This window comes from Pseudoliparis swirei, chromosome 16, assembly GCF_029220125.1.
Source record: "Pseudoliparis swirei isolate HS2019 ecotype Mariana Trench chromosome 16, NWPU_hadal_v1, whole genome shotgun sequence".
Taxonomy (NCBI): domain Eukaryota; kingdom Metazoa; phylum Chordata; class Actinopteri; order Perciformes; family Liparidae; genus Pseudoliparis; species Pseudoliparis swirei.
In genome coordinates, this window is record NC_079403.1 from 8,774,396 (window position 1) to 8,786,870 (window position 12,475).

At 42.0% G+C, this 12,475-nt stretch overlaps 1 protein-coding gene across 1 annotated transcript; it reads right to left on the reverse strand.

Annotated features, from left to right (window-relative positions):
• Positions 1 to 1,118: 1,118 nt before the first annotated feature.
• On the reverse strand, positions 1,119 to 4,759 carry LOC130206634 (uncharacterized). Its single transcript, XM_056434688.1, has 7 exons — positions 4,633 to 4,759; positions 3,732 to 3,876; positions 3,190 to 3,288; positions 2,950 to 3,094; positions 2,653 to 2,801; positions 2,386 to 2,525; positions 1,119 to 2,305 (listed from the first exon to the last, which is right to left on the reverse strand). Exons 1-7 carry the CDS (start codon positions 4,757 to 4,759, stop codon positions 2,124 to 2,126), a joined length of 987 nt encoding a protein of 328 aa, XP_056290663.1. The 3' UTR covers positions 1,119 to 2,123.
• Positions 4,760 to 12,475: the final 7,716 nt, after the last annotated feature.

Consider the following 12,475-nt stretch of genomic DNA (forward strand, 5'->3'; position numbering starts at 1 on the left):
GGAGCCGGAACCAGTAAACTTTGACTTCTTTTGCTTAAAATGTACCTAAACGGTTTATTTATTCTGAAAATTCAGTCCAACAATCAAACATATTGAGCTTATGATAATAAAAGACCAAAAAAGATTGAGTAGTATCGAGTGGTGAGGTTGCAGATTGTATCCAATTTAAGGCCTCACTGCTCACCGCTCCCTTCCAAGCATGTCAGAGAACGAGCGTGGCCTTCAGGTACCGTCAAAAGGGGAAAGCCCCTCTTTGGACCCAGTGTTTTGTCTGTCCATTTCGGGTTATTATAGAACGCTTCAACATGGCAGCCATCCGTAAAGAGGACCCGTTCCCTGTAGATGCGTAGGGCCCATCCGAAGCGAACTTGAACACAATGATTCTCAGTTTGTCGGTGATTATTGTGGCTACAAAGCCCTAACAATCCTACACACTGAGCTTTTAAATAATGAATCAAATATCAATTACTTTCCAAAAAAATGTCCAAAACCTTTCACTGAGCTCACAGAAGACATATAATCATTTTCAAATTTAAAACCAATCAACTTATCAATTGGAAAAATATGTTTTAATCAAACTTTAATGAAAAGCCCTCCTTATTGAGCCACAATCTGCAGGCAGCTCTGTAATTCCAAATGTACTGCAGAGTGTAATATTGCATCAAAATCAATGCTTCTGGAAGTGGAATTACTGACTCAAACATGTACACAAAACTAAATTAGTGATTTTCCACTTCTGTGTGATCCATTAGTCTTTTTCTGCGACGACCCTGAAAGCAAATCATTTCTGTATTATGAAGCCTAATGAAGATAATAACAATCTGTAGAATTTCCCCCAAATGGGGCAGTCAAATAAATAGCCAGTGTGAGTTCATCATCCGGGTCACGGATATCCACCCACAACATCGGGCACTTTTGTAATCCAATATCTGTAAACGCCATAATAACACTTCAGCAACCGCAGCACAAAGCAACATTATATGGGAAGTTTGTTGTCAATAAGTTTTCAATCCAAATATTTAGAAAAAATGACATCCTGTCTCTGCATCTTATTACAATAGTTTGAAATGATAATATGTTGCATTACATTTCTTTATTTTCCCCCAGTGAAAAGAACTGCGCTGTGCTGTCACCATGTACATCCAGAGAAACATTAATTGTATGTTGTATTTTTTTCCCCCTCCGCTGCTTTCATCTGAGGTTGGTTTCCATTCAGCTCAGCATCCTCATCAAAGGCTCACAGCCATTGGACATGTTTGATATTCTGTTCTTTAAAGCCGCATCCAGCTAGAGGGCACTTGTACACTTGGTGTGATTATCTCTGCTGTATCATGTCACAAACACAGGCGAGAGATGCGGGCAGGGAGTGGGAGAGGGCAGACAGGGGTTTGATGAACTCGTCGGGGGTTAATGAAAAACTCAAGCAATTATGTTTATTGTTTGTTTTTTTAACCTTGTTTCAATTCATACTTAGAGCTCAATGTTCATTATTTTATTTATTTATTTGAACAACAATGTTAGATTTGACCTAAAAAAACAAAAAAAGTACTGTGAACCCCTCTGGACCCCCCAAATCCTTTTGATTTTTTTTTTATCCTTTTGATTTTTTTGACCCGATTCAATATTTAACCCTCCTGTCGCCTTCGGGTCAATTTGACCCGATTCAATGTTTAATGTCGGTGTTCTTTCGGGAGTCAACAAACAAACATAAAGTACCTCACACTTAAACTTGGAAAACAATATTAATTCTAATAATTTTCTGGAGATTTTAATAGCTGGGGTCATATTGACCTCAAGGGTAAAATATGTTAGTAAATATAAAGGTAACAGGAGGGTTACATTGAATCGGGTCATATTGACCCGAAGGCGACAGGAGGGTGAAACATTGAATCGGGTCAAATTGACCCGAAGGCAACACAAGGGTTAACTGATGAAATTTAGTTTTGAATCATATGCTCAATCAATATCTCTCCACAAGCCTGAACCACTATGCCATCTTCTGGTGCAGCATGAACGATGTTAGATCCATCATATTCTCCATGTGGAGCGAGTATAGGCTGCCCCCTGTTGGTGATTACTGTAAAGTGCACACTTGCACGATGTAAGTTGATTTGATTGTTTTCTCAGATTTTGCAGAAGTCGTTCTTGACGTAGTCGCTTCTGAGGTCAGTGTGCCACACTTTCCCACTGCCCTCAGATGTCACCAAGAGCTCTGTGGCAACCGGTTTGCTCGATTCAGCCGTGTGCAAACATGTAGAGATGACATGGATCAAGCTCATGGCGGTCATCAGGAGCATCAGGAAACCTGAAGGTGAGGGACATAGTAAACCACACAACAAATGACAGATTTGGTTGTTGAATGTGCATGAAGTGACATCGTCTTACCGCAGTAGACTGTGTTTTCGCTGAGATCGTGGTAGCGATAGCTTCTGGTGAACATTGCACCAAGGCCCAGAACGAGAATGGCGTAAACGCTGAATGTGTAGCGCATGTACTTGGCTAGCAGGCAGCTCTGTAGGATGAACCTGCAACATTTACAGTAATTTCTTTGAAATGAATAAAATAGTTAATTAATTTTCATTTTGCTTCACATACAAAAGGCTATATTAGGTATTTGGCATCCCTTTAAATCTCCAGTTCTTTTTGCCTTACCATATTATAGCGAACGTGGAGATTATGGTGAGGACAATGGTGCTCATCAGTGGGTCCGGCACACTGGCTTTGTACTTGAGCACGATGCCAAAACCCACCACAGCGTTCAGGAGAGACCACCAGCCAAACACGGCCAAACCATTCTGGGTCTGCCTCAAATGATTATACGGACCCATTTATGTAGAAATACATGGAAAAAAGAGCAATGGTGATGAAATGCTTCATATTCCAAATATATTTGACAATTTGACATGGCTTTCATTTGGTACGCGTCCTTGAGTAAATTAGCGTCTTCACCAGGTAACGTGTCCACAAGACCACACGAGGGCTGTTAACGGATAACCAGGCCGTGTGCTTGTTGAGGTTATAGTAGGATGTGTAGAGCATGGAGAAGCTGAGGACTGGGAGAATCCACTCAAGTATGACGGCTCCAAATATATCGCTGTAGAAAGCAACAGCAGCTTTTATTGCTTGTGCAAACACATTTCTTACATGTCGTTGTAGGAGCGGCATTATAAGACCAGTGTCTCTACTTACTGTCGCTCCCATAGAGGCAACCTGCACATCCTTGCAATGTTTATCATGGTCCACATCAGATAAAATGTTGGGGGGTGGATTTCCGGAGCATTGTCATGTCTGCAGATGGAACAATAACACTGAACTATGATCACAGACAGCACTTCAAAGTTATGACCTTTGAGGCTTTAATAGAATCAAATCCAGCGGTTGATTCGGTTGAGTCTGAACCGTTTATGCAAAAAACATTCAATGTATTTACATTCTGTATTTATCTTCCTATATAGTATTTTTCATTATAGCGGCGGAGTCCGCCATTCCCGCCTTGGATTCAAGTTGCCTACGTATTCCTGCCCACAACATGAGCTTGTTTGATTGCACTGTAAACAGATACACCAGTTACTATTATTTATATACGTATACGATCAAACGCTGTTTGCTGCCCCGAGAATTCTGGGACCTGTAGTATTGAACTGCACAGGTGTCGCCAAATAAAACAGGAATACAAGAGAAGTTCTGGTGAACTACAATATGTTCTTGTATAAATAGCCCACTCATGCTACCTTTGAGAAAGGTTGACCACTGCATACAAGAGCCACGCCTTAGACCACAAGTCCACGATATCCCAGTAACTGTTGGACCACCAGTCCATCGTCACCTCCAGGGGAAACGTCTCACTCACATTCCTGTATGAGGTCTTAAACAGAGCTGGAGGCCAAGACAGAAGTAAACAATCACTGATTCCCGGTTAAGATACATGAGAACGTCCCACACAGTGACACACTATGGCTGTAGGGCATGTTTATGATAATATATCAGTGTGTTGAGATTTGACATACACTCTCCTAAAGCACTGAAAAACGAAACCCATCATATTGTATGCTACAGACTATCAGTCTAGAATCTAGATAGTGAAGTGTTTGTGTGTGTGTGTGTGTGTGCTTATACGGCCTTGTTTCATTGGCCTCCATCCAGGTCAATAGCTTGCTAAATGAACCCAACATGACTGGAGGGGCAAAGGTCTTTCAAAAAGAAGTGTTCATGCATGACAACTTGGCATTTTTTTATTACATTAAATATTCTTGACTTAATAAACCTCTTTAATTGTTATTTATCACACATATTACACAACAACTGCTTAATTTCGTCATTGTGATCGATGAGTATGTGACATTAGCATCTACACTCAGTTAAAAATAAGTAGTGCGGGGGAAAGCAAGAGCGCCTGCTGGCCCCTGACAACACACACACACATACACACAGACACACATGCACACATACACACACACACTTTAAAACATTGAGTTTAATTCTCTTATTATAATTTGGCTTCTAATTTTGAAAACACACACACAAGAACACATCACGTAGAAAACAACAAATTATCTTGATGACAAAACTCTGAACATAAACTTCTGCTTCGTTTCCATGATTTAAATATCCAGTAGACGTGGAGTCACTCACCGTTGGGCACACTGCCGTCCTTCGCCAGGTAACGGAGGATGTCTGAGATCACCTGAGCAGTGACAGCCAGGGCGACGCTCCCGGCTTGTATCACTTGTTTAGCGTTTCTCACAGAGAGGGGAGACATCTGGAGCTTCAGGAGGTTGACGACAGATCAGAAAACTGTGAGGCACAATAATTATCACCACAATCGAATGTGTTGGACTTTGGATGGCTGCATATGCTGTTAAATGTGACTGAACACCTGATTAGTTGGTGTGTGTGTGTGTGTGTGTATATGTGTGTGTGTGTGTGTGTGTGGAAGAAATAGAATAAGCGCTATTTCTCACTTCACGTCTTACAAAAGACAGGTACAGACATTAAAAAACCTTAATCGATACATTTGAGCAGAACAGTTTTCACTGGCCAACAGGAATATGATTATGCTCAAAAGAATATTGATTCGTCAATTAATTATTTAATAAAGGTGTCAGCTTCTCGGTGATGCATGAATATAAGTGTGTGCATGAATATATTTTTGGAATAAACCTCTTTGCCATTATTTGGCTTTACAGATATTTTTATTTTCATATCCTTGTGCATCAAAACATGTATTCCATTTCTTAATATTCTCATCAACCCATTATTTGTTCAGTGTAATGTTATTTCTTTAGTTATTTCTTTTTGATGAAAAACATGATACAAAAATGAAGAAAAAAATATATATTTCCTTTTATCTTCCATTTAGTCATTTATTTGATCAAGAAGCCATTTTTTAATGAGATGTGCGTAATCTTCAAAGTGTTTTGGTTTTCATATTTCTGCAGTATTGACACATCCTTTTCATATTTATTGTTACATTCGGTCACTCTAACTCACATTCAGAGAAATAATTTACTTTGGCTAAAAGCTATTTCCACTGGTGACAAATTGGGTCTACTGTCACTGTAAAGCGGCCTCTTGTGATGCTTCCACGTGACCAGGGCAACGCGTGTCGCGAAGACGACGCAGGAAATAGCCAAGATAACAGCTGAGGAGGCAAAAGGAGATTAAATATCTGTATGAATCAATGACATATATTGGAAAATGTGTGTGGCGTTGATATCCCTCAAATGTCAAACAATACCTTCAAAGATGTACACGGGACTTCCAGGGGACTCAGAATTGCTCAGGGTGCCGGTCAACCACAGGATGACGACGGGGTAGATGGTCACAATGTAACGCACGTGCTCGTCAAGGTGGAAGTTCTCCAACAGAAACCTGGGGGCGGGGGGGGGCAAAGATGACAGTCTCCCAGGTGAAGAGAAAACAGAGAGGGCTAAATGACAGATGGACTCACCAGACCAACAGCTCCATCAGAAGCAGCAACAGTGACAGCATCGCGCAGTCACATCTAAAGGTCTCAGTCTGATACTGCAAGTATATCGTCAGGTTCAGTAGCGTGAAGAGGGTCCCCCATGTTGCCTGCACTGCTACTCCATTTTGCACCTGATTCAACACGATGAAAGAAGACTTCATAAAGCATGTAAAGCTACGAGCAGCTCCGATGGCAGCAGGCAATATTCTCATCCGGAGGTATTTGGCCTATTTTCTTGCAGCTTTAAACTCGGTTTACTGTACTGGATGCTGGCGAGTCACGGTGCTTTATCTAACTCTTCTTTAATGTGAAGCGCACGGCGAGGAGGGACTGGAAACCAATCTCGAGGTTTCTCATGTAGCCGAACTCGGCTGCTTCTCACCTCCTAATCTCGGGCCGCAGTCGATTTTACACAAGCAGTCGGACTGGGCATTTCGGCAAGAGTTCCCTCTTTAGATATGGGCGATGGAGCCGTGACTGACTTCTTTAACCTTTTGTAGTGTGTCAGCAGTTTGCAGTGGGATTTAACAAATGGAAGGGTACCAACTGAGTGATAAAATGTGTCCTTCAAGGAAAAGTTTGATATTTTCGAAAAAACTTGTAGTTGCTTTTTTGCAGAGTATTAGATGAGAGAATAGTTCCCATATGCAGGTCTGTATAGTACCAAGCTACAGCCAGCTTATCTAAGCATAAAGACTGCCATGAGTTTTAAAAAACATCTTATTTAGTTTAAGAAGTAAGGGACCTTTCTCAAACCTTAAGTTAATCAGTAATTTTTCCGTTTAACACATTTGTGGAGATACAAGGTTTTCAGTGAATATGGCTGTTAAAGCTTACAATTACAACTTTCGAAGAAAGTCGCTGTCATGGTTACATCTCACATCTCATTTTTATGCTTTTAAATATTGATAATCTTTCCCAGAATTAGCAATATGTTCCCATTTGCATCGAGAGAAATCAAAGGATGTCAATGTCCAATTCTATTAAAGATTAAAATGTGCCCTTATGAAGGTCACTACGAAGACACGTACTCTGTAGGTGTAACGGAGAGTGTCTTTTTAATCACTCCAAAGGGCACATTTGTTCACAGAATGAGTGAACTTTATTAGCTTTTACAAGCTTTTTAGTTACAGTGTCAGTAAACCAACGACTTCCTCCCTTTTAAACTTGTTGTTCCCTTTGAAGCCAAGTGGGGATAGAAGTCAATACACACACAAAAAGGGCCTATAATATAATTGTACCAATATTCTGATGAGCCAGAGGTCTGCTTTGTAATATTTGTTCAAGCAGGCTCCATAGACCTTCAGTCCATGACAGGAGAAAAATAAAATCATGTAATCGGTGAGCGTCATGAGTGTGGAGATTATCAGCGTTGGCATCAAGCACCTAGACACACACACAAAAACAAACGCACATTACAGCTGTTAATCAAGTTTTTGGAAATAGAGGAGCACAATTAGGTGGCCAACCTGAACTTGTCACACTTACTCTCTGTCAAACAGAAACAACCATGCAATGTTCAAGCAAATATTGAGGAGGATTGAGACATGAAATCCATAGGGTAGCACCGCAGGCGTGGTGTACATCCAGTCGTACGCACCTCTGCAGAGAGCAAGGATATCGTTGTCTTATTTGTGAGAGAAAACACACCACAGCAAACAAATTGTTTCCCTGGGGAAATAATCAGACTCTTTCGTACAAAGCCAGAGAAATCGGCAACATTGAAGAGCAAACGACTGCACAGAGGAAGACTAAATTACCTCTGGACTTGGTGTAGTGATTCGCTGCATGCAATAATACAACAGGGGAAGATACAAGTATTAAGAAAGCGGCAGTTATGCAGTATGATGCGGCTATTAAGCATTATTGTCTTTTTGTAAATTGTAAAAATATGCCAAATAGTACTACCTTCGACAGAGTCCCACTAGAAAGTATAAAAACATGGCAAAAACCCAAAAATATGTGAAATCCCAGACAAACAGAGCCCACGGAGCAGGAGTGAATGGTGTTGTATACTTGAGTGTCACATCATCTGTTCTTTGCTTGAAAACACCTGTAATGAGATAAGAATAGCTTAGTACTTTTGCCTTTACGAAACATTCAACTGATTGGATTTATATGACAAATGTTTACCTGATTTAGCACCAAATCCTGAGAGGATGTTGAGCGTGATTGAGAATGAAAAGGCAAACAATCCAAAAAACATGAGCACAACGCGACCTGTGATGCGGCTCACCATGTTGATGTTCTGAGGGTAGAAGTCCACAAGGGGTTTAGATCAAAAAAACAACAACAAAAGCACAATATTTACATTCTCAATATAGACATATCTGAATTGTAAAACCCACCTCTTTATATATCCACTTATGTGCTGTGTTTATAGTGCTTCCTGGGTCAATGTAGTCCAGTTCTCACAGGCGGGTGTAGGAAAGTTCCTCCCATAACTTGTCCCAGCATGATATGATCTATATTGTGTCATCTCTTTTTATTGCTCCCGCACTGACCATCCGTTATCTTTCGCCGTCATAAACGCTGCTGTTCAAAGCAGGGTAAAGATTAAGACATCATTTTTTACGTCAATAAAAAGTTTTTGAAATCTGCAGGATGACCTTGATAGTCCGGCGAAGCCTGAAATATAGATGAGCGTGGATGTAGGACTCTTTAGAGTAGTTTATTTTGAAAATGTCCCCTTTGTGCTTCTTTAGTTAGAGCGAATAGATGGGGGGGGGGGGGGGGTGTACGGATTACAAGAGTTCATATCAACCAGGCTGCAATTCTCAACATCTCTCTTTTACAATACCGCATCAAATAAAATCTAGTATAATGAGGTTATGGCACTAGGCTATTACCAGAAATAATGATGTTGATTGTGTGTGCGTCTGATAGATTTGCCGTTACGTAAAATCCCTGCCGCTCTTGTGTGTGCAGCTCTGCTCCACACAGTGGCACCATTGCATGACAGTGTGGCAGTGGGGTCCTGTGAGAGTGTAATCAGCGTAATTCCATTAATTCAATTTTAAAAGCATATGAGAATCATCTCTCCACTTGTTTCCACATAAAAAGGACTTCCCCGCCTCCTACTAGTAACACTTAGTTGTCTTAGCTAAACTAGATGGTACACAGTTTTCACAAGTCAGTCTTTCCCACCTCCAGTCGGAGATAGAAAAAGGTATTTCGTTTCCATTTGTGCAATTATTTATATGATCCAATTATACTGCCTCTGAGGACTGAGTTAGAGGGCCGGCTGTGACGCAGCAGCACAGCTGAAGCTCAACCTTTATAAAGGGAGCGCTCGACCCGGCAAACCTCTCCTGCTGGTTCCCTCACCCGGCACCAGATGTTGGCCTTGTGGTGTATTGTATTTACCGCTGTGCAATAATTAATGCGGAGCTCCTGAGGAGAGCTTAATGGTTTTTATGGCGCCTCAAATGTGTACTCATATACACGATTATTGCACACACACAAATGATATACTGTACACTCCAGTTGAGTCATACGTGTGGGAGAAAGCTCTGATGCTCATGAACAGCCGTTATTAGTGACCATCGAGTCAACAAGCTCTCGTATGAGACTACATTTACCAAAAGAACACTTCCCGCTGCTGTTGACTTCACAGAAGCGTCATTTGGCTTCATTTGTGATCGGTTGCGATTCCACATTGTGTCTGGATGACTCCTTCAAGTTTACCGACTGCCGTGACCCACACTGCTGGCAGAGGACAAGGCCCAATTTGTCGGCTGCTCATCATCTAATAACGGAGATCATATCCAATTACACGCCCGCCATCTTTGATCACTTACACGATGAGAGATATGTGCATGATGGGAATTATAAAGGATCACTGTCACTTCGGTAACACATTACGATTCACTTTATGACTCATGTGGGTCTCGGCGACAGTGAGTTCTCCAAGCATTTATGCATCGCACAGCGATTACGTCCGAACTTTTAAACGTCCAAATATTGTCAACATTCTTTTGACGGTGGATGGCGGCAAGAAAAGCAATTACCTTGAACTGACAGGCAACCGGATAAACGGAAAACAGTTTGTGGCTTGAAATCTTGATCTAAAGAAAAACAAAAATTATTTGGAAAAATCGTCGAATATTTATGCGCGGCTTCCTCGGCTTCGTTTCTGTGCAGACTAGATTGGACAATTGGGACCTTCCTACACGAACCGCTCTTTAATTAGGGCGCCATGACTAACAAGCTCTGTGTATTTGGAGTTTTTATCTCCTCACAGCTCGTGCTATGTGACTTTCACACTGCATTTGTGGACGACATTTGTGGATCCCTCTAAAACCAGCTTTAATGTCACACTTAGACTGCCGTGACCAATAGTGGCGGCTGCGCCAGCTGGATTACAAATGAGAATGGCAAAGGACAACAAAGGTGAGTTAGCCTCTGAATGACATCACGATGTACTGTGAGTCCCAGAGCCATCATTTAGACATTAATTTAAAAAAAGGGCTAAAACTGTCATGTATGAAGAATCCCAGCTCTTTATTTCTCGGGATAAAAGAAGACTTTTTAAGCTCCAAAGATGTTCTTGCTGTGGCACTACTGAACAAAAATAGCAAGGAACCAGACAACAACAGGGTTTGTGAAGAAAATAAAAATAAATCACCCCCTTTGACCAGCAGTAGACCCCATATGTTCAGCTTTGAACAGGGATCACATCCAATCTTACTCCTTCCCGTCTTTGCCCCATTACAAGCGATAAATCTCCACATATGAAACCACTTTGGTCTGTAAGCTGTCAAAATATTATTTTCATTCCTCCAAACGACCCCGGCAACCACTGCTGTCTTCCGCTGTGCCATGTTATCGCCGAGCATCGAGTTTGGACACAACGCAGGATATTTTCTCTCGTTTCAGGACGTGGGATGTGCACAAACTGCACAACCTTTCTCAGTGACACGACTGTTCCGTCACTCAAACCCCGGGCGCTGCTCGTGGAGTGTGTAGCCTGGAGGTGGGGGGGGGGGGGGGGGTCACAGGACCCTTCAGACAAGCCACTTGATGTAGGACTAAAACCAATTTGCAGGATTTGGAGGCCCAAAGTCAACTTGTCAACTAGACTTCGAATTGCACTTCAAAGACACGACAGACACATCCCAGATCTGTCGTGGAGCTACAGCCAATGAGGGCGCAAGGCACCGGAGAGTCTTCTCACATGCTGACATGCCTATATGGGCTCTGTGTTGCATTGGGAAAAAAGGACCAACGTTTGTTGACGTTGCACATAGGGTGTCGGATGTTTGCATGAATAAACACATCAGCCTACAGAAGAGGAATAGTAACGACATGTGGCCAATGTTGGACCGAAGTCCTGTTTGTTTGACCCTGTGTGGAATATCGTGCATGTTATATTACGTCAGCTGCGTCACATACACACGCTAAATGAAGCATGGTGCGCTGACCACGCTGCGTTATTCCACGCTTTGGCCTCAGCACAGTCTTTGGTCCAGCAGCTCCAAGTCCTGTTTGCTTGTAAGGTCTGGGGTTGCAAGCAGACATTTAACTTTTATTTTTAGGGGTCACAAGCCAATAAATAAAATAAAAAACACTGTTAGACAACGCTCTCCATCATCAGAACACCAAATTAGGGAATTTCTTTCAGAGGAATGGTGTTCGTCCCCCGAATCGATTTTCAGAGTCTTGGATCTCTGCCAAGGAGCACGGAAGCTGTTCTTGCACTTTATGTTGGCTTTTCCTTTTATTTGTCCCCTTTCGGTTTTGTGTGGAGTCACACACACACACACACACACACACACTGTTGTACACACACAAATGCAATGATTTTAGAATCATGTTCCCGTCACTCCGTTCGACTCTTAGTTCTCACATGTCAATCTGAAACTCACACTGCACCATCCATCATGTTGAGCTCGGTGCGAGGAGCACACACTGTATAAATGTCAAGAGAAATACGACTGGGTGTGCCTTACCTTAACCTGGCCCCTCTAAACTGCAACGTGATTAATTATACACACAGTGTAACTGTGGTTACTGTTTAACTGTGGTTACTGTTGGTGGTGGGTATAGAGCGATGATCTCCTCCTGTCAGCCCGGCCACACAGCTTTCCTTCAGCACGTGTCTGCCCCTCCGCAGCATGCCGCTCATTCACTCGGCTTTCTCTCTTTGCGTCCCCCGTGATTTACTTTCATATCCTCCCCTCCCCCCAACACACTCTTTCATCTCTGCGATAGTGTCAGAGCTCTAAGCTCCCAGCAGCAGAATAAATGGCGCTTTAGTGGCATTGTTGGACTGAAATGTGGAATTGCGTGACTCCAGGAAAGGTTTGCAAGGGTTTGTTTCTTACAAAGACTTTGTTTGCCCCTCGAACTACCTTTAAGAAAATTCTATTCTTACATTGCATATCGATGTATGTTCATTTGTAATGAAGAAGCCATTCTACTCCAATTAGGGATTCAACACATTTCCCACTATAAATCCATTTGTTCCATAAAGGCATGTATTGTGTGGCTGCAGTGCATTATGGT